The following is a 19,257-nucleotide window of genomic DNA, read 5'->3' on the forward strand; positions in this document are numbered from 1 at the left end:
AAGGGAAAGGCAAGGAATGCTGTATCTTTTCAGGAGCTATATAAAGTCCTAATTCTTTCAAAGAATATTTTAATTGTTGCAAAATGGTCAGCACAGTGTCTTTATCTGAATGAGCAATAAGAATATCATCTATATAATGAATTATGTATACCTTAGGGTGCTGTTTGTACTGAAGAAATAGCTTGAGCAACATATTTTTGGCACAAGGTAGGGCTGTTAGCCACACCTTGAGGCAGAACTCTCCACTAGTATTGTTTCATGGGAGGCTGAAAATGAAGTGAAGGAACACTGAACAGAAAATGCTTGCAATCATGAGGGCTTAAAGGAATAGTAAAAAAGCAATCCTTCAAATCAATAATAACAAGGTGAAAATTCCATGGAATGGCAGTAGGAAAAGTGATTCCTGTCTGGAGAGGACCTATAATTTCTATAGTCTTATTTATTGCTCTCAAATCCTGTAATAGCCTCTAGTTTTCTGATTTCTTTTTAATGACAAATATAGGCGTATTCCATGGGCTATTAGAAGGTTCAATGTGCCCAAGCTGTAACTGCTCTTGTACCAAATGAGCAGCTGCCTTAAGTTTCTCCTGAGAGAGAGGCCATTGGTCTACCTAGATAGGATCATCTACCAAGGCCCCTATGCTAAATTTGGCTACCCTAATCCATGCCTTCTGGTATTGGGTGTCACTTCTATGGGGGTGAGAATCCTCTGTTGTTCTTTCCCTAATCCCTTAGTGGGTAAAAATCCGTGATCAAGCATTTGAGCACTGACTAAATTATTAAAACTGACATGTAACACTCCCATATTTTTCAAAATATATCTACCCTATAAATTAACAGCCAATCCAGGGAGCACATATGGCTAAAAAAGTCCAGTATGACCTTCTTTATCTTTCTATTGCAAAAAAAACTAGACCTTTGTTTGGGGGATTTACTTTACCCTATGTCCTGCAGCTCAGTGCCCGCTGCATAAGTAGGCCATAAAGAAGGCCAAAGTTGCTTAGCAATAACAGATGCATCATCAGCTCAACCAAATTAGCAAGTCTATAGGATCTACATTCCATTATATTTAAATTTAAATGAGCACTCCTTACAAGTTCCAATTTTAAAGCAAAAAATGTAGGGATGATACTATTTTCTTTTTATTTAATTTTTCCAATATTAGAGCCAGCATTTCCAATTTTTGCATGCAACAACTTAATTCAGGTCTTAAAAATCACATTTTAGACAACATAAAATAAAGACTAAACAGAAACATCAATCAGACAAGCTAGACAAACCAGAGAGAAACCCAGGATTTTAGAGCACCATCAGACTAGAAAGATACCCTTATCTCAGTCAGGGTATTTTTTGACAGAGGCACAGGAGGATGGAACTAACAAAATCTCCCCGAGAAAATGTCTTCTCTGCAGCTGCTTACGAAATTTTGTAGTCAGATCCACCGGGTGTCCCCTGCCTAAATTTCTAGGCAAAGAATATGAAACAAATAAAATAGCAGTTCAGAGGATTGTTGCTAAAACATTAAAGAAAATCAGACTATAACAGGAAAAGCTGTAACTTTCCTAATACATGAGTCTCCTATCCAATCTCAACTTCTATAGTTGCTGTAATTGGCAGTCAGGTTGGCTATGCTGAGACCTCTCCTCTATCCCAATTCCAGCTGAGCAGCAAACTAAACAGCCAGAGAGAACTAGGAGCAGCAGCCCAGCCACTGCTCAGGATAACTGGGTGATGTTTGGCCTCCTGGAATCAGAATTTGCTGAGGAAACACTGGCATTGCCCCTAACGTTTGACAGGACCAAGGAGGGCACCATTGTCCATTTCCTGAATTACCTGCCTTTTGGCAGTATACTTAAATTTACATTGTTTCGCCCAATGTTTCCCTTTCCTACAGCATGAGCAGAGGTCAGGAGCTCTAGGAGCTGGCTGCCCCTCAGGGGGAGGCTGAGACTGACATCTGAGAGGAGTTGGGCAATTTCTAGCAAAATGTCCTAAACCCCCACCTTGAAAACAAGGTCCACGGGCAGAAGTACTTCCCTGACCTTCCTTCTTTAGTTTGTTCTGCCGTTTATCAGAGTATTGTCCTAAAGGCCTCCTCTAAAGTGCTGTGGCAATAGCCAGACCTTGTATATATGAAGGCTCAATGTCAGTGCATATTCTGATGTAATCCCCTATGTCGAGCCTGATCTAAAGCTTGTTGGAGTGGAGATCTGCAAAGGTCTGAGACAAAGACCCTGGGAGCAACCTGATAAGCGTAAGAAAGAGCAGAGGATGGTGGAGGTAAAACAGTTAAGATGGTCATAGTCACGACACCCTCTGTATCTCCCAAGTCATCTTCAGATTCCAAGGTCTTCTCAAATTTACTTCCCTCTGTTTCTACCTCATTCTGAACAAACAGCGTCTCCTCAAATAAAAACATTTGTACAAAAAGAAAAAGGTCCCTTACTTTTAACCCTAACTGTCCCATAATTTATTTCTCCCGACTATACTCTCCCCAGAAACTTTATTTACTGTGTACACTTGGGGAGTACCATCACCAGCTTTTAGTTTAATTTTCTCCTACCCAGGTCCCTGTTCGGGTGCCACTAGCTGCAAACTAACACATGTAGTAACTCCAGGTACTGAGAAAGAACAATGCAGAATTAAGAAAATAGACTCACCAAGAATAGAGCATGAGATCAGGAGGCCTCTGCAATGCTGATGGCAAGATCAGAGACAGAGAACCCATGGTCTGCTTTATTTTATAGTGTAGAAAATTAAAGCCTTTAAGCCTCTATACAAATAAGAAAGTGTCTGATACAAAACCACTTATCTGAAGCATAAATGGGATTCCTCATAATAGTGCACCACCACCCACCACGCAACAGTCAAGGGTGTGGGGAAAAGCTTAGTTTCGAGAAGATCTTAATATTAGAAGTATGTTGAAAAGATCTTAGTATTGAAAGGGTGGGAAAGGCTTAGTCTTAAACTAACCCTTTGGCCATGAGAACTTTGTCAGCTTACAGCTTGTCTCCCACAATTTGCAATGGAAACGTGACCGGCTCTGACCAGGGAAGAATGGGTGCACGACAGCCAGGAACCAAAGCAAAGGTTTCTTCCCTGAAAAACAAAACAAAACAAAACAAAACAAAACAAAAAAATGCAAGATCAGAAAAGCCTCATTTTTTATAAATTTTTCAAATTTTATTGTTATCTTTATTTTTTTAAAGAAGCAGGGAGAGAGGGACAGGAAAATTGAGCTGCGCTTTTTTTACTGTCTTTGGACACTGCTAGACAAAGACTGCCACTTGAGGTTGCTGCGACCATAGCAGACACCAGGCCAACATGAGGAAAGAGCCTGAGTCCTGGGTGGCCTTGGTGAGCGGCAGCCCTGACCTGAGTCACCTGCTTCCCGGCCTCCTGCTCCAGGGACAGTTAACATCCAGCTACTGAAGACCCTTTCCACTAAGTTCTGCTTCTCACAGCCGTGAGCATCCTGAGGGCCTGAGCCCCTGGGCTCCCACAGCCATGACCCCCCATCTGAAGGCTCTCCCCGTGGAGTCCAGCATGCTCCCTCCCAGCCCCATGGCTCCAGGCCTCTCTGAAGTGGGTACAGGACAAGGTCCTGTGTGGGCTCTAGGCGTTGACAGCTCTGTGTCTCTAATGCCTCCGTTTCTGGGGTCGGAGCCCCTGTCTAGGGCAGGGTCACATTATGTGGCTTTCCTCTTACTCTGACTGCTTCCAGGTGGCTTTCTCCCCAGGGATTCCATGTTTGAGATAGAGAAACATTGGCCTGTCCCCTTAGAGAAATGGTGATCCTCCCTTTAAAGCATAATTAGTATTCCATCACCTTAGTGTGCTAAGCAGTTAGACACTAAGCCAAGCAAGGACGACATGAGCCAAGCAAGGACAACAGCCAGGCACAGAAGGACAGCAGTGTGGAATGCCCAGGTGCCTAGCAACGGGCAAAACTAAAAACATAGACACACCCCCCCCAGCACCCTCCTCACCCAGGGTGACATTTCCTCCCCAGGCTGGTCATGCGGTTTAGATTCTTGAATTCATATCACTGGTCATGGAAATCGGACACTCCCTGAGCTTCCATCCCTGGCATATCACAGGTCATGTGGTTTAGACTCCGTAGAGGAGGGACAAGCAGGAAAGACAGACAATAGTGCTTAAGCATTAACCCCTACAGATGACGTGTAGGCCTCGGCGGTGTTTCAGCTCCAGGACCAGGAGAGCAGCAACACAGACAGAGGGAAGCCAGGCTGAGCTCAGGACCAGCTGCCACTGCTCATGACCCCCTGCCCTGGTGACAACTAATCAATGAAGACCAGGTCCCTGAAGGACACACCTAGAGAGCTGATTAATATTCAGTTGAAACCCTCCCCTGGGACCTCCCCTACTTCCCTCACCCCCCGTGCCCCTCCCACTGAGGGTCCATGGCGCTCCTTGTTCACGCCTTTCCCTTCCCCTCTTCCTTCTCCTCTTCTTTCCTCAGGACCCTTAGACTTGCCCTCTGTTCCTTCTAAGCTCTAAGGGACCCCACGAGATTTGCAACCAGGGGAGCAGTGTGCAGCCACCGTTCGTACTGGGGTGACCTCAGAACCTGTCTCCAAGGTCCCTTTTCTCCACCTTGCTTCCCACATAAACAGGAAAATTTCGTTTATTTGTCATGTTTTGATTCTTGGCTGACCTCATCTGTAAAGATGACAAAAATCTAGGTGTCCTCACTCCACCTCTGACATTAGTATGAAAAGGAAAGTGAAAGTGAAACCCCCAGACTTGGGTATAAAAGCTGCCCCCTAGGAGCACAACACCACACACCACACAGCACCTTCTCCTCCGTAAGTCCCCTGGGTCTTTCTGGGAAGGAAGGGGAGGCAGCTTCCTCCTGTAAAGGCCTCAGTCTGTGTCCCGGCCTGTTACCTCCAGAGCTCGTCTGTGGAAGGCTCAGGGGAACTGCATGTTGTTTAAAAGTCTCTTTTGCTGCAGGGCTGTGAGGGGTTCAGGGAAACTGAGCCTCCTCTCTGTCTGGGACAGTGGGGGGAGCCCCAGGTGAGGGTATGTGGGTGTCAGGCTCTTTTCCTGCCCTAGCAGGACAGAAGCAGGAGTGTGGGCTGACAGGGACCCGGGACAAGGGCAGTGAGTGAGTCCAGGCTGTCAGCCTCAGCTGCTGCAGGGGTTCTGCTACTCCTCAGCTTGGTCTGTTCAAGCTCCACTGTCCTCCATTTATCCTGCCTGATACTGTGCCATCGAATGTCAGCGCTCTGACTCAGACAGCTCCCCTCCCCTCAGCCCTGCTGTCCAGACTCGTGTGAGTCCCTGGGAAGGGTGGCAGCCTGGTGTGCAGCAGACAGAAGGCAGCTGGACAGGCGCTCTTACTGCAAATGGGGCAATTCTGGGAGGGGCGCCAACCGTTTCTGGAGCGGGTCCATCTGCATCCCTGCTCCTGAGGAAGGCTTTATTGCTGCCAATCAAAATCAGGTTCTGTTGCCTAGGAAACCGTTTTGTTCATACAGGTCCCAGGCTCACATATTATCTGCCTTAGGCTACTGTGACAGTGACCCTGACCTTGGCTTAATTAGACAATTAGTTTCAGAGTGAAATATTCCCTCACTCTCCCCGATGGAGACTGGCTTTGGGCTGGCCACGTCCTGCCTGACCCAGCGGAGTGGCAGGGGTACGGGTGGTGGGGGTGGAGGGAGGGAGTCCTAGTCCCGCTGACCCTCCAGCCCCCTCCTTACTCAGTCCCTGTCCTCCTGCTCCAAGCCCGGCCCCTGTCCCCATCGTGGAGATGCAGGGAAGGAGGGCTGAGCACACAGGATCCCCCTGCCTGGAGCTCAGAGCCCAGAGGGGGTGCAGACAGACACAGGGAACTGCAGCGGGACAGGACCCATGTGGGGAGAGGGGGAGGTCCTGGGGGCTGGGGACCAGAGAGTGGCAGCAGAGCCGGGTTGGGGATCAGGGCAGCTCTTCAGAGGGGGGATGTCTGTCTGATGTGGAGGAGAGGGAGCGGGTGTGGGGAAGGTGCTGGGGGCAGAGAGAAGCGGTTGAGCAGAGGAGCAGAGTGACAGTGAGCTGTGTGGTGAGGGGACCGGCAAGTCCTTCAGTCAGCTGGGAGGGGGGGCAGGGTCCTGGGAGGGAGAGGGGGTGGGGACGGGGTCCTGGGAGGGAGAGGGGGGCGGGACGGGGCCCTGGGAGGGAAAGGGGGCGGGGACAGGGCTCATCGAGGGAGAGCAGGGGCAGATCCCTGGGAGGAGTAGGGGGCTGGTGCCAGGGCCCTGGGAAGAGGTGGAGGGTGAGGACAGGACCCTTGGAGGAGAGGGGAGAGGGGAAGGGGCAGCACAAGGACCTGAGAGCTGTCCAAGGCCAGGCTTGTGCTCTGAGTTCAGTGAATGTCAAGGCACTTGGGAAGGTCATAGTGTGACTTGAAGAGACAGGACTTGGAGCAGTAGGGACAGGAAGCGTGGGGTCCTGTCAGGAAACCATGGGGCTCACGGAATTGGGCAAAGAGCTGCCTCAAACCAAGTTGTAGATGGAAAATGGACAAGGAAGTGAATTCAGAAGAAACTGTAGGGTCACCATCATTTGTTGGATATTGGCACGTGTGGGGCAAACCAGTGTATTGCAAACAAGAATCAACTGAGTTAGGTTTTTTCGCTTGTATTTTTCCTAATCGGTGCTCCCAGGGGATCAGCCCCTTTAGTGTGTGGTGTGTGGCAGTGTTCCCCAACCCCCGGGCCGCGGACCAGTACCGCTCCATGGGCCATTTGGTACCGGTCCCTAGAGAAAGAATAAATAACTTACATTATTTTTTGTTTTATTTATACTTAAGTCTGAACGATGTTTTATTTTTAAACAATGACCAGATTCCCTCTGTTACATCTGTCTAAGACTCACTCTTGACGCTTGTCTTGGTCACGTGATACATTTATTCGTCCCACCCTAAAGGCCGGTCCGTGAAAATATTTTCTGACATTAAACAGGTCCCTGGCCCAAAAAAGGTTGGGGACCACTGGTCTATGGAAGGCTGCAGGTTCTTGCCCTCAGGGCAGCAGATTGCAAATTACAAATTGCCTGCCTCCATGGGGCGGAGCAGTTGTTTGCTGTTGTTTGCCAGAGAAGGGGTATTTTCCACCAGGCCTGGCGGTGGCCTCTGAGTCTGGAGAGTGATTTCAGGGAAGGCAGAGAGGGGACGAGGCTTGGAAGCCCTGAGAAAACGGGAGGCAGTTTTCTCTGCCTGTTTGTTCATCCACCATTGTGAGACTCTAATAAACAGAATGGCCCACTATTTCCTGTCTCCACAGTTTCTGTATGCTGTGCCTGAATCCAGTGCGAAGCAACATGGCCGCCGCGCACAGCCTCCAGCGTTACATCGGGCGTAGTCATCAGGATTCTGATCAGATTGGTACGGAGCTGCAGACTTCCTTGAGCAGTGGGGTAGAGGACTGGCTGTTGCTCCCCAGTGTATGGATCCCCATGGCTGTCCTTTTGGGGACCATAGTCTGGGTGTTATTTAGAACCCTGCAAGAGGCTGCCCAAAGTCGAAAGCTCCAGGATGAGCTGCAGACCCTGCTGCAGTGACAGCTTGAAAGAGACAAGGAGAATCAAAATCTCCAGGAAGAGCTGCAGATCCTGTGGCAGCTACAGCTTGAAAGAGACAAGGAGGATCAAAATTTCCAGGAAGAGCTGCAGACCCTGTCCCAGCGACAGCTTGAAGGAGACAAGGAGAATCGAAAGCTCCAGGAAGAGCTGCAGACCCTGCGGCAGCGACAGCTTGAAGGAGACAAGGAGAATCGAAAGCTCCAGGAAGAGCTGCAGACCCTGCGGCAGCGACAGCTTGAAGGAGACAAGGAGAATCGAAAGCTCCAGGAAGAGCTGCAGACCCTGCGGCAGCGACAGCTTGAAGGAGACAAGGAGAATCGAAAGCTCCAGGAAGAGCTGCAGACCCTGCGGCAGCGACAGCTTGAAGGAGACAAGGAGAATCGAAAGCTCCAGGAAGAGCTGCAGACCCTGTCCCAGCGACAGCTTGAAGGAGACAAGGAGAATCGAAAGCTCCAGGAAGAGCTGCAGACCCTGTGGCAGCGACAGCGACAGCTTGAAGGAGACAAGGAGAATCGAAAGCTCCAGGATGAGCTGCAGACCCTGCGGCAGCGACAGCGACAGCTTGAAGGAGACAAGGAGAATCGAAAGCTCCAGGATGAGCTGCAGACCCTGCGGCAGCGACAGCTTGAAGGAGACAAGAAGAAGTTTCGAGAGTTGCTGAAGCAGGCTGAGCACCAACAGCACCTGAAACTGGAATGGTCTCAGCGGAAGGAGGCCAAACAGGTTAGTGAGTTGCAATCTTCCCTGGAAGTTGAACATTTGCAGGGACAGTTGTCAGAGGAACGTTTGCAGCGGCAGTTGTTGGAGGAACAACGGCAGGTTCAGCTTTAGGCCGAGAACCAGCAGCCATAGGGGCCTTAGATAGAGCTGTGCGGGCCGTATGGCTCTGCGTTGGAGGGAGCAGACGTTTCCACTTCCTCGTCTGAGGATGAGGAGGCTCTGGCTGAAACTGCTGTCCCCAGACTCAGAAGGTAAAAACTCAGCAGCTAATAATAACTCCTTAGGCTTTTGTAGGGTTGCTGCAATTGTGGGAAAGGGGGTTAATGGCATCATGGTCTCTGGAGCTGAGATGGAGTGGTTGGCCACTTTTGCCACGGGCTCCTCCTTGGGGCAATGTCTTCAGAACTGTTGTGACAGCAGGAATGAGGGGGGTGGGCCTGAGGCACCATGTGAACCTAGGTGACATTTTTCATGGACACAGCCCTGAACTAGACAGGCCCTCCTATCTACCCTGGAGAAGAGGGCTAGAGATAGACCTACAGGTAGCCCCTTGGGCACAGTCTGCGCTCAGGGAGACATGGTGAAGGGCACCTTTGTAATTGTTGCAGTTGTATAACTTGTGCTGCTGCTACAGTTTGTTTGTTTTGGTAATGTACCTCATTCTTTGCATAGGGATACCTGTGGTGTAGATTGTGAGGCAGCAATCCTAAAGGGGTGGAGTGTGGGGAAAACCAATGTGTGTCAAGTGAGTTAGGTCTGCTCGCTTGAATTCTGCCGTATTAGTGCTTCACGTGGGGCAGCGCCATGTGTATAGAGTCTATGGAAGGCTAGAGAATGTCAGACAGCAAATCTCGGATCTGCTTCAAATCCACTGAGTGTCTTTAAACAGGTCATTCCTCTCTGGGCCTCAGTTTCCCCATGTGCAGAAGGAGGGGAAGATAGGAGGACCTCTGGAACTCTCCAGATCTGTAACTTGAGGATTCGTAGCCTCCAGGATGACCCCCCTAAAGGCAGCTCCTGATGCCCTGTGGGTGCTCAGGGACAGACTGGCCAACCCGGGACCACGACAGGTCTGCTGAGGCCCAGCGAGCACTCAGGCAGGACCCGCTCCGGGTCTGCGGGCCTGTGTAAGAGCTCAGGACACTGTCCTGTAGAACCTCGGCCCAGCTTCCACCCTCCCCCGGCACCGCTCCCGAGTGTGTCGTCCCCACACAGCTAGGAAGAGGCAGAAGCGGGATTCGAACCCCAGTGCCCACTCTCTCTGCTGTGGTACCGGACCTCCAGGGCTCGGGCCGAGGGCATGGGTGGTCGGGCGGAGAGAGGAGGGGAGGACAGCAGAGCCGTGTGGGGAGGGACGTGAAGGATGTGACGCTGAGGTGGGATGTTCCAGGTGGCCCGTCAGACACCCAGGGGGACAGGCTGAGGAGCAGCTGCACGTATGAGTCCGGGGCTCTGGGCTGAGCTGGGGCTGGAGACAGAAGCTTCCAGGCTGCACCTGTGACCAGCACTCAGTGCACAGGGAAGCTGTGACCATGGTTGCCCACAGTCTCCCCTCAGCTTCTTCTACACCCGCCCTGGGCAGGGGGGTGGAGGCTACTGCCATCCAGACCACAGACCCAGTCCAGGTTTTACCCTCAGAACTCTGGCCCCAGGGACCCAAGTGTCTACCTTCCCTCCTTGTCACCGCAAGTCAGGGACAAATGGCTTCCCCCAGGAAGCTCTCCCCGAAGCATTCCAGCAGCCCACCTGCCCGTTGTCAGGACAGCCTCAGACAAGCGCACCACTGAGAAGTGGTCGCACCTGTGTTTCCCGGGCTGTGGGGACATGGCCAGCCCCTCTGTGGGGGAGGACTCTGGGCAGGCCAGCAGGAGGGAGGAAGAGGACAGACAGGTCCTGGGGCAGGGGACAGAAAGTGTGTGCAACCTCCAGCCCCTCGGGAGGGAGGAAGGACCCGCCTGGACTTGCTGTCAACTCTGACACGAACTGCTCACTTTCAGGTAGAAGATTTCATGGTGAGAGCAGGTGTGATGAGTGTGCTTGGCGCTCTGTCTCTTCTTGGGTATGGTATCATGAAGAAGTGATCCCAAACCCAGTGACAGCCTGGGGCAGCCACAGAACCCTCCGCAGCAGCAGCTTGGAGACGACTCCCACAGCCCCTCCGTCTCCCTGACCTCGTCCCGGGCTCCCTGCAGCTCTGTCTCTCACTCTCCCCTCACCACGGCTGAAGGATGGACTCAGGGGACCAAGACTGAGGAAGCAGTAACTGTATCTGTCCCTTCAGGAAGGAAGTCCACTGTCTCTGTACCTCTAAACCAGAAAGGAAAAAGTCAGCACCCATCAAGGACACCCAGCAATTTTGAACTGTTGGGAGAAGCTCCGGCCTCTCAGAGTCTCAGTTCATCTTCTCTGAGATGGGGCTGTGATCCACTTCACGGGGACATTGTGAACACCAGATAGGATGATGAGTGGAAGTCCCCCGCCACCTGCCTGGTCTTCAGCAGTGCTCAATAGACTGTCTACATTGTTACATTTAGTCTGACCATTGTCATCAGACATCATTCATTTTACTCTCAGGCTGCAAAGCCCCCAAGCACTTCACAGTCACCCTGGGTAGTCCCATCGGCTGACACTCGAATCGCCTGACGAGTCTAAACACCTCCCAGCGTCTTCCAATGACCTCCTTCAGTCAGCCCTCTCCTGTAGAAAGACTCCTTTTTCTTTTTAAACTCCAAAGTCTAGTCCTCACCCTCTGTGACTACCAAATGGAATTATACTATCTTTCTGTGGCCACATGTCATGGCTCAAATGCCCAGGGGTTGAATGTGGAAAATTAGCCTCCTCCACTTTTAGGGCAGTGAAACTTCTCTGTATGACACAGTAATGATGGCTCCATGACATTATAACTTGTCCAAACTCACTGAATATACAACACTAAGGGGACCCTGAGGTCAACTAAGGACTTTGAGTTATCATGGTGTGTCAATGCAGATTCATTAATTGTGACAAAAATATACCCTCCGTGTGAGACGTTGATATGGTGAAGGCTACCTGTTAGTGGGCACCAGGAATTATATGGGAAATCTCTCTAAGTTTCCCTTAATTTTTCTGTGAAACTACTCTAAATAAATTAGAAGTTTAAAAAAATTAACCATCTCAGAATATCTCTCCACTACTTCCAAGGGCGCTATAGATGGTGTCTCAGAAGGTCACTCCCCATGTTCTCTTGTTCACGTGGCCTCTGCCACCAGTGACCCTACTGAATGGCCACTTCTTTTTTTCTTTCGCTATGGTCATCCTCAGAATTCCTAAGACTGACATGAGAGTCAGGACATTACTCTCCCTGGGGCTGTGCCTATCTGAGCATGTGAAAACTAAGGGGTCCCTTCATCCCCTCAGTGCTGCATGCAGGTCCCTGGCAGAGATGTCATAGGACCCCAGGAAGATGAGGGCTCCCGGAGGGCTAAAGACCAAAGAATATAACGTACTCATTACTACCAAGAAGGGCCCTGATCAGACTACCAGGCTGAAAAGTCAGCCTCCATGTGGGGTTCCGGAAGGGGCCATGCTTGCCTTGCTCTCTGGCTGCCTCTGGGCAGGGGGATGCTTTCATGCTTTTTACAATCTGAAGTTCCACAAACAGGAGTGTCAGATTGGGGATTTAGAATTTAGGAGAGATGTGAGCTCCAGCATCTAACTCTGGAGAAACAATCTCCACTGGGACACGACCCAGGCTCCCAGCAGCCTCGGAGGAACCTGTCAGTACAAGCTCTGCCCCCCCCCCGGGGGGGCCCAATTAGGTCTCTTCTTCTTATAAGGGCACTAATTCCATCATGCTCTCGTTCTGACTCTCAGAACCTCTACATGACCTCTTCTAAATCTAATTAACTCAAAAAGAAATCTAAAGCTAGAAACGACTCTTCTGTATGTAGGTTTATCTGAAAAAGCCTACTAAATATACCATTTTTGAAGCCTGGGTCTTTTTAGATGGGTGGAAAGTCAGGGAATCTTTTTTGGGAATATGCTTAGAAATATAAAGTACAAATGACATTTTAGCTTAAATCCATTACATCTCTTTCTAACTAATCAATTAAATGAGCCATTGCCATGAACCAGTGCAGCTAGTAATTCCAGATCCTGAGGGAGAATGGTGCGGAATTAAAATAGACTCACGGAGAATAGAGGATGGGATCAGGAGGCCTCTGCAGTGCTGATGGCAAGATCAGAGAGAGCGAGCCCCCCGTCTTTGCTTTATTATATAGCATAGACAATTAAAGCCTTTAAGCCAATATACAAATAGGGAAGTCTCTGATACAAAGTCACTTATCTGAAGCACAAATGGGATTCCTCATAATAGTGCACCACCACCCACCACACAACAGTCAAGGGTGTGGGGAAAAGCTTAGTTTTTGAGAAGATCTTAATATTAGAAGTATGTTGAAAAGATCTTAGTATTAAAAGGGTGGGAAAGGCTTAGTCTTAAATTAACCCTTTGGCCATGAGAACTTTGTCAGCTTACAGCTTGTCTCCCACAATTTGCAATGGAAATGTGACCGGCTCTGACCAGGGAAGAATGGGTGCAGGACAGCCAGGAACCAAAGTAAAGGTTTCCTCCCTGAAAACAAACAAACAAACAAAAAAAATAAACCAAAAAAACCGCAAGATCAGAAAACCGTCTTTTTTTATGAATTTTTCAAATTTTATTGTTATCTTTATTTTATTTTTTTAAAGAGGCAGGGAGAGAGAGGGACAGGAAAATTGAGCTGCGCTTTTTTTACTGTCTTTGAACATTGCTAGACAAAGACTGCCACTTGAGGCTGCTGCGACCATAGCAGACACCAGGTCAACATGAGGAAAAAGCCTGGGTCCTGGGTGGCCTTGGTGAGCGGCGGCCCTGACCTGAGTCACCTGCTTCCCGGCCTCCTGCTCCAGGGACAGTTAACATCCAGCTACCGAAGATCCTTTCCACTAAGTTCTGCTTCTCACAGCCGTGAGCATCCTGAGGGCCTGAGCCCCTGGGCTCCCACAGCCATGACCCCCCATCTGAAGGCTCTCCCCGTGGAGTCCAGCACGCTCCCTCCCGGCCCCATGGCTCCGGGCCTCTCTGGAGTGGGTACAGGACAAGGTCCTGTGTGGGCCCTGGGGGTTGACAGCTCTCTGCTTCTCATGCCTCCCTTTCTGGGGTCAGCGCCCCTGTCCAGGGCAGGGACACATTATGTGGCTTCCCTCTTACTCTGACTGCTTCCAGGTGGCTTTCTCCCCAGGGATTCCATGTTTGAGGTAGAGAAATACTGGCCTGTCCCCTTAGAGAAATGATGAGCCTCCCTTTAAAGCATAATTAGTATTCCATCACCTTAGTGTGCTAAGCAGTTAGACAGACACGAGCCAAGCAAGGACGACAGCCAGGCACAGAAGGACACCAGTGTGGAACACCCAGGTGCCTAGCAACGGGCAAAACTAAAAAAATACACACACACACCCCAGCACCCTCCTCACCCAGGGTGACCTTTCCTCCCCAGGCTGGTCATGCGGTTTAGATCCCTGAATTCATATCACTGGTCATGGAAATCGGACACTCCCCTGAGCTTCCGTCCCTGGCATATCACAGGTCATGTGGTTTAGACTCCGTAGAGGAGGGACAAGCAGGAAAGACAGACAATAGCGCTTAAGCATTAACCCCTACAGATGATGTGTAGGCCTCAGCGGTGTTTCAGCTCCAGGACCAGGAGAGCAGCAACACAGACAGAGGGAAGTGTAAAGCCAGAAGCCAGGGCCAAGGCCAGGCCCACCATCAGAGCAGCCCAGCCCATGCAGGTTCGCATTGGATTCGGACAGTCGGTAAAGAAACAGCGGAGCCAAAAACTGATGGGCCATAGTCTTTAATTCTAGCTTGCACCCGGCGGGCAAGTAAAAATACACACTGGGCTCCAAAACCCAGTCACATTCAGTGCTCACAAAGCCACTGACTTATCCGAGTTTCCTAGAATCAAAGGTTTCTAGCTCACCAGACTTATTCACCTCTGTTCCCCATCTCCTTCCTTATCCCAAATACAAACTCTACACAAACTGGCATCTCACTCAGCACTCCACCATCTTGGCTGCTTCTCCTGGCCTCCTCCACGTGGCCTTTCTCTGCTCTCCTCTGCTCTCTCTTCTAATGATAATCTCAGGAACCCAGAGCCCAAGCTCTCGTCTGCCCCCATTTTATAGTGTAGCTTCACAACCTTTAATCCAATATACAAAATAGGGAAGTCTCTAATACAAAGTCACTTCTCTGAGGCATGATTGGACTGTACCGCCCCACATCAAAATGGGTGGGAAAGGCTTAATCCCAAAACCAAGCCCCAGGCTACAAGGATTCTCAACACACATTAATATCACCTGGGCGACGGCCTCCACGTGGGCAGCGGTGCCATCTTTAACAAAGTGAGCATAACACATTTTATCTGCCCAACAGGAAGCCAGGGCTGAGCTCAGGACCAGCTGCCACTGCTCATGACCCCCTGCCCTGGTGACAACTAATCAATGAAGACCAGGTCCCTGAAGGACACACCTAGAGAGCTGATTAATATTCAGTTGAAACCCTCCCCTGGGACCTCCCTTACTTCCCTCACCCTCAGTGCCCCTCCCACTGAGGGTCCATGGCGCTCCTTGTTCATGCCTTTCCCTTCCCCTCTTCCTTCTCCTCTTCTTCCCCCAGGTCCCTTAGCCTTGCCTCTCTGTCCTTTCTAAGCCAGGGGTCCCCAAACTAAGGCCTGTGGGCCGCATGCGGCCACCTGAGGCCATTTATCCGGGCCCGCCGCACTTCCGGAAGGGGCACCTCTTTCATTGGTGGTCAGAGAGAGGAGCACTGTAATTGGCGGTGCTGCACACTTGCATCACTTGTTATGGCTAGCAGTGCCAAATGTGGAACCGGACATTGACCATCTCATTAGCCAAAACCAGGCCCATAGTTCCCATTGAAATACTGGTCAGTTTGTTGCTTTAAATTGACTTGTTCTTTATTTTAAATATTGTATTTGTTCCCGTTTTGTTTTTTACTTTAAAATAAGATTTGTGCAGTGTGCATAGGGATTTGCGGATTTGTTCATAGTTTTTTTTTTTTTTTTTTATAATCATGTACTGATTTTTATTTATTTTTATTTATTCATTTTAGAGAGGAGAGGGAGAGAGAGAGAGAGAGAGAGAGAGAGAGAGAGAGGAGAGACAGAGAGAGAGAGAGAGAGAAGGGGGGAGGAGCTGGAAGCATCAACACCCATATGTGCCTTGACCAGGCAAGCCCAGGGTTTCGAACCGGCGACCTCAGCATTTCCAGGTCGACACTTTATCCACTGCGCCACCACAGGTCAGGCCATAGTTTTTTTTATATTCTGGTCCTCCAACGGTCTGAGGAACAGTGAACTGAGCCCCTGTATAAAGTTTAGGGACCCCTGTTCAAAGCTCTAAGGGACCCCACGAGACTTGCAACCAGGGGAGCAGTGTGCAGCCACTGTTTGTACCGGGGTGACCTCTGAACCGGTCTCCAAGGTTCCCTTTTCTCCAGCTTGCTTCCTGCACAACCGAGAAATTCTTCCTTTACTTGATGCATTTTATCACTTGGTTGACCTTATCTCTAAAGAAGATAAGAGTCCAGGTCTGCTCCCCCCACCTACGATGTTAGTGTCAACAGGAGACTAAAAGTGAAATCCCAGACTTGGTTATAAACCTGCCCCATCAGGAGCACAACAGCACACACCACACATCACCATGGCCTCCTTGGTAAGTCCCCTGCGTCTTTCTGGGAAGGAAGGGGAGGCAGCTTCCTCCTGTAAAGGTCTCAGTCTGTGTTCCCGGCCTGTTACCTCCAGAGCTCGTCTGTGGAAGGCTCAGGGGAACTGCATGTTGTTTATGATAGATACTTGAATTCCAAACTGCCCTCTTGATGTTCCGCTTATCTGTCAGACCTCACCCTTACTGGACTATTGACCCTGAGACAGAGGAATTCCAAAAAGCTGAGAACCCGCCCCAAGGAGGGGCTCCGGACATACCAGGATTTTTGATTCAACACCCACATGCTCGAAGCCCCCCAAGGAGGAGCATTCCGGACATACCAGGACTTTTGCCTCAGTATCCCCTCAGGCTCTCCCAAACACTATATAACTCACCCCTAGTCTGTAACCTGTGCTCTTCTCCCCCAGGAGGAGTGCCCGGCAGGGTTCCTTTCTTCCTTTCAATAAAGCCTGTTACTCTGGTCTTTTGGACTCCCATGGATTCCAACAGTTTAAAAGTCTCTTTTGCTGCAGGACTGTGAGGGGTTCAGGGAAACTGAGCCTCCTCTCTGTCTGGGACAGTGACGGGAGCCTCAGGATAGGGTATGTGTTGGGCGGATAAAATGTATTATGCTCACTTTGTTAAAGATAACACGAGGAGGCAGTCGCCCAGGTGATATTAATGTGTGTTGGAGATCGTTGTAACCTGGGGCTTGGTTTTGGGATTAAGCCTTTCCCATCCTTTTTGATGTAGGGCGGTACAATCCTATCATGCCTCAGAGGGTGACTTTGTATTAGAGACTTCCCTATTATGTATATTGGATTAAGGGTTTGGATTTCTACACTATAAAATGGAGGCAGAACGGGACTTGGCGCTTGGTTCCTGAGGTTAGCATGAGAGAGCGGAGAGAGTAGAGCCAGCAGCTAAAGGAGGCCACGTGGAGGAGGCCAGGAGAAGCAGCCAAGATGGCGGAGTGCTGAGTGAGATGCCAGTTTGTGTAGAGTTTGTATCTGGGATAAGGAAGGAGATGGGGAACTGAGGAGAATAAGGTTGGTGAGCTAGAAACCTTTGATTCTAGGAAACTCGGATAAGTCAGTGGCTTTGTGAGCACTGAGTGTGACTGGGTTTTGGAGCCCAGTGTGTATTTTTACTTGCCCGCCGGGTGCAAAGTAGGATTAAAGGCTATGGCCCATCAGTTTTTGGCTCTGCTGTTTCTTTACCGACTGTCCGAATCCAATGCGAACCTGCATAGGCCTGGCTGCTGTGATAGTGGCCCTGGCCACGGCTGCTGGCTTTACATTATGTGTGTGTCAGGGGCTGTGCCTGACTGGGACTTGGGACGTGAGTCCCGGACTTTTGGCCTCAGCTGCTGCAGGGGTTCTGTATTTAGCCTGGTCTGTTCTCACTCCCCTTTCCTCCGAACATTTGTTCTGCCTGATAACGTGCATTCTAATTCCAGCGCTCTGACTCGGACAGCTCCCCTCCCATCGGCCCTGCTGTCCAGACTCACGTGTGTCCCTGGGAGGGGTGGCCGCCTGGTGTGCAGCCAACAGGAGGACAGGTGCTCTTTCTGCAAATGGGGCAATTCTGGGAAGGGCACCGCCCATTCTGGAGCGGGTCCTTCTGCATCCCTGCTCCTGGGGAAGGCTTTATCACGGCCAATGAAAATCAGGCTCTGTTGCCTAGGGCAGCGGTCCCCAACCCCCAGGCCGCAGACCAGTACTGTCCTTGGGCCATTTGGTACCAGTCTGCTGAGAAAGAATAAATAACTTACATTATTTCCGTTTTATTTATCAATATATTTAAGTCAGAATGATGTTTTATTTTTAAAAAATGACCAGATTTTCTCTGTTACATCTGTCTAAGACTCACTCTTCATGCTTGTCTCGGTCACGTGATACATTTATTCGTTCCACCCTAAAGGCTGGTCTGTAAAAATATTTTCTGACATTAAACCGGTCCGTGGCCCAAAAAAGGTTGGGGACCGCTGGCCTAGGGAACCATTTTACCCAGACAGGGCCCAGCTCACATTTCATCTGCCTCAGGGAACTGTGACAGTGACTCTGACCTTGCCTTAATTAGATAGTTAGTTTCAGAGTGAAAAATTCCCTTGCTCTCCCCAAGAGGAACACCAGATCTGGGCCTGCCCTGCCCTGGCTGACCGAGAGGAGGTGGGGTGTAGTCCTGGTCCCGCTGACCCTCCAGCCCCCTCCTTACTCAGTGTAAAGCCAGAAGCCACGGCCAGGGCAACTATCACAGTGGCCACCTGGCCCATGCAGGTTCGCATTGGATTCGGACAGTCGGTAAAGAAACAGCGGAGACAAAAACTGATGGGCCATAGTCTTTAATTCTAGCTTGCACCCAGCGAGCAAGTAAAAATACACACTGGGCTCCAAAACCCACTCACATTCAGTGCTCACAAAGCTACTGACTTATCCGAGTTTCCTAGAATCAAAGGTTTCTAGTTCATCAGCCTCATGCTCCTCAGTTCCTCATCTCCTTCCTTATCCCAGATACAAACTCTACACAAACTGGCATCTCACTCAGCACTCCACCATCTTGGCTGCTTCTCCTGGCCACATGGCCTCTTTCTGCTCTCTGCTCTGCTCCCTCTGCTCTCTCATGCTAATCATCCCAGGAACCAAGAGCGCAAGCTCCCGCTCCGTCCCCATTTTATAGTGTAGAAATCCAAACTCTTAATCCAATATACAAAATAGGGAAGTCTCCAATACAAAGTCACTTCTCTGAGGCATGATTGGACTGCACCACCCCACATCAAAAAGGGTGGGAAAGGCCTAGTCCTAAAACCAAGCCCCAGGCTACAACGATCCCCAACACACATTAATATCACCTGGGCGACGGCCTCACGTGGGCAGCACCATCTTTAACAAAGTGAGCATAATATATTTTATCTGCCCAACACTGAGTCCCTGTCCTCCTCTCCAAGCCAGGCCCCTGTCCCCATCGTGGAGATGCAGGGAGGGAGGGCTGAGCACAGAGTATCCCCCTGCCTGGAGCTCACAGCCCAGAGAGGGTGCAGACAGACACAGGGAACTGCAGTGGGACAGGAACCATGCGGGGAGAGGGGGAGGTCCTGGGGACTGGGGACCCGAGAGTGGCAGCTGAGCCTGTCTGGGGATCAGGGCAGCTCCTCAGAGGGGGGTGTCTGTCTGAAGAGGAGGAGAGGGAGCGGGTGTGGGG

The 19,257-nt window shown here is 50.3% G+C and overlaps 1 protein-coding gene across 1 annotated transcript; it reads left to right on the plus strand.

The window, feature by feature from the left end:
• Nucleotides 1-5,610: 5,610 nt before the first annotated feature.
• On the plus strand, nt 5,611-11,496 carry LOC136389652 (trichohyalin-like). The gene is made up of 4 exons (XM_066361490.1): nt 5,611-5,665; nt 7,319-7,452; nt 7,573-8,313; nt 10,308-11,496. Exons 1-4 carry the CDS (start codon nt 5,611-5,613, stop codon nt 10,389-10,391), a joined length of 1,014 nt encoding a protein of 337 aa, XP_066217587.1. The 3' UTR covers nt 10,392-11,496.
• The last annotated feature ends 7,761 nt before the right edge of the window (nt 11,497-19,257 follow it).

The sequence above is a fragment of the Saccopteryx leptura genome, chromosome 1 (assembly GCF_036850995.1).
Source record: "Saccopteryx leptura isolate mSacLep1 chromosome 1, mSacLep1_pri_phased_curated, whole genome shotgun sequence".
Lineage (NCBI taxonomy): Eukaryota > Metazoa > Chordata > Mammalia > Chiroptera > Emballonuridae > Saccopteryx > Saccopteryx leptura.

Coding starts and splice junctions, on each gene's coding strand:
- LOC136389652 (XM_066361490.1), top strand. CDS start 5,611: ATGGAGACTGGCTTTGGGCTGGCCACGTCCTGCCTGACCCAGCGGAGT. Junction 7,453..7,572: donor ACTGGCTGTTGCTCCCCAGT/GTATGGATCCCC, acceptor CTGCAGTGACAG/CTTGAAAGAGACAAGGAGAA. Junction 8,314..10,307: donor AGCGGAAGGAGGCCAAACAG/GTTAGTGAGTTG, acceptor GCTCACTTTCAG/GTAGAAGATTTCATGGTGAG.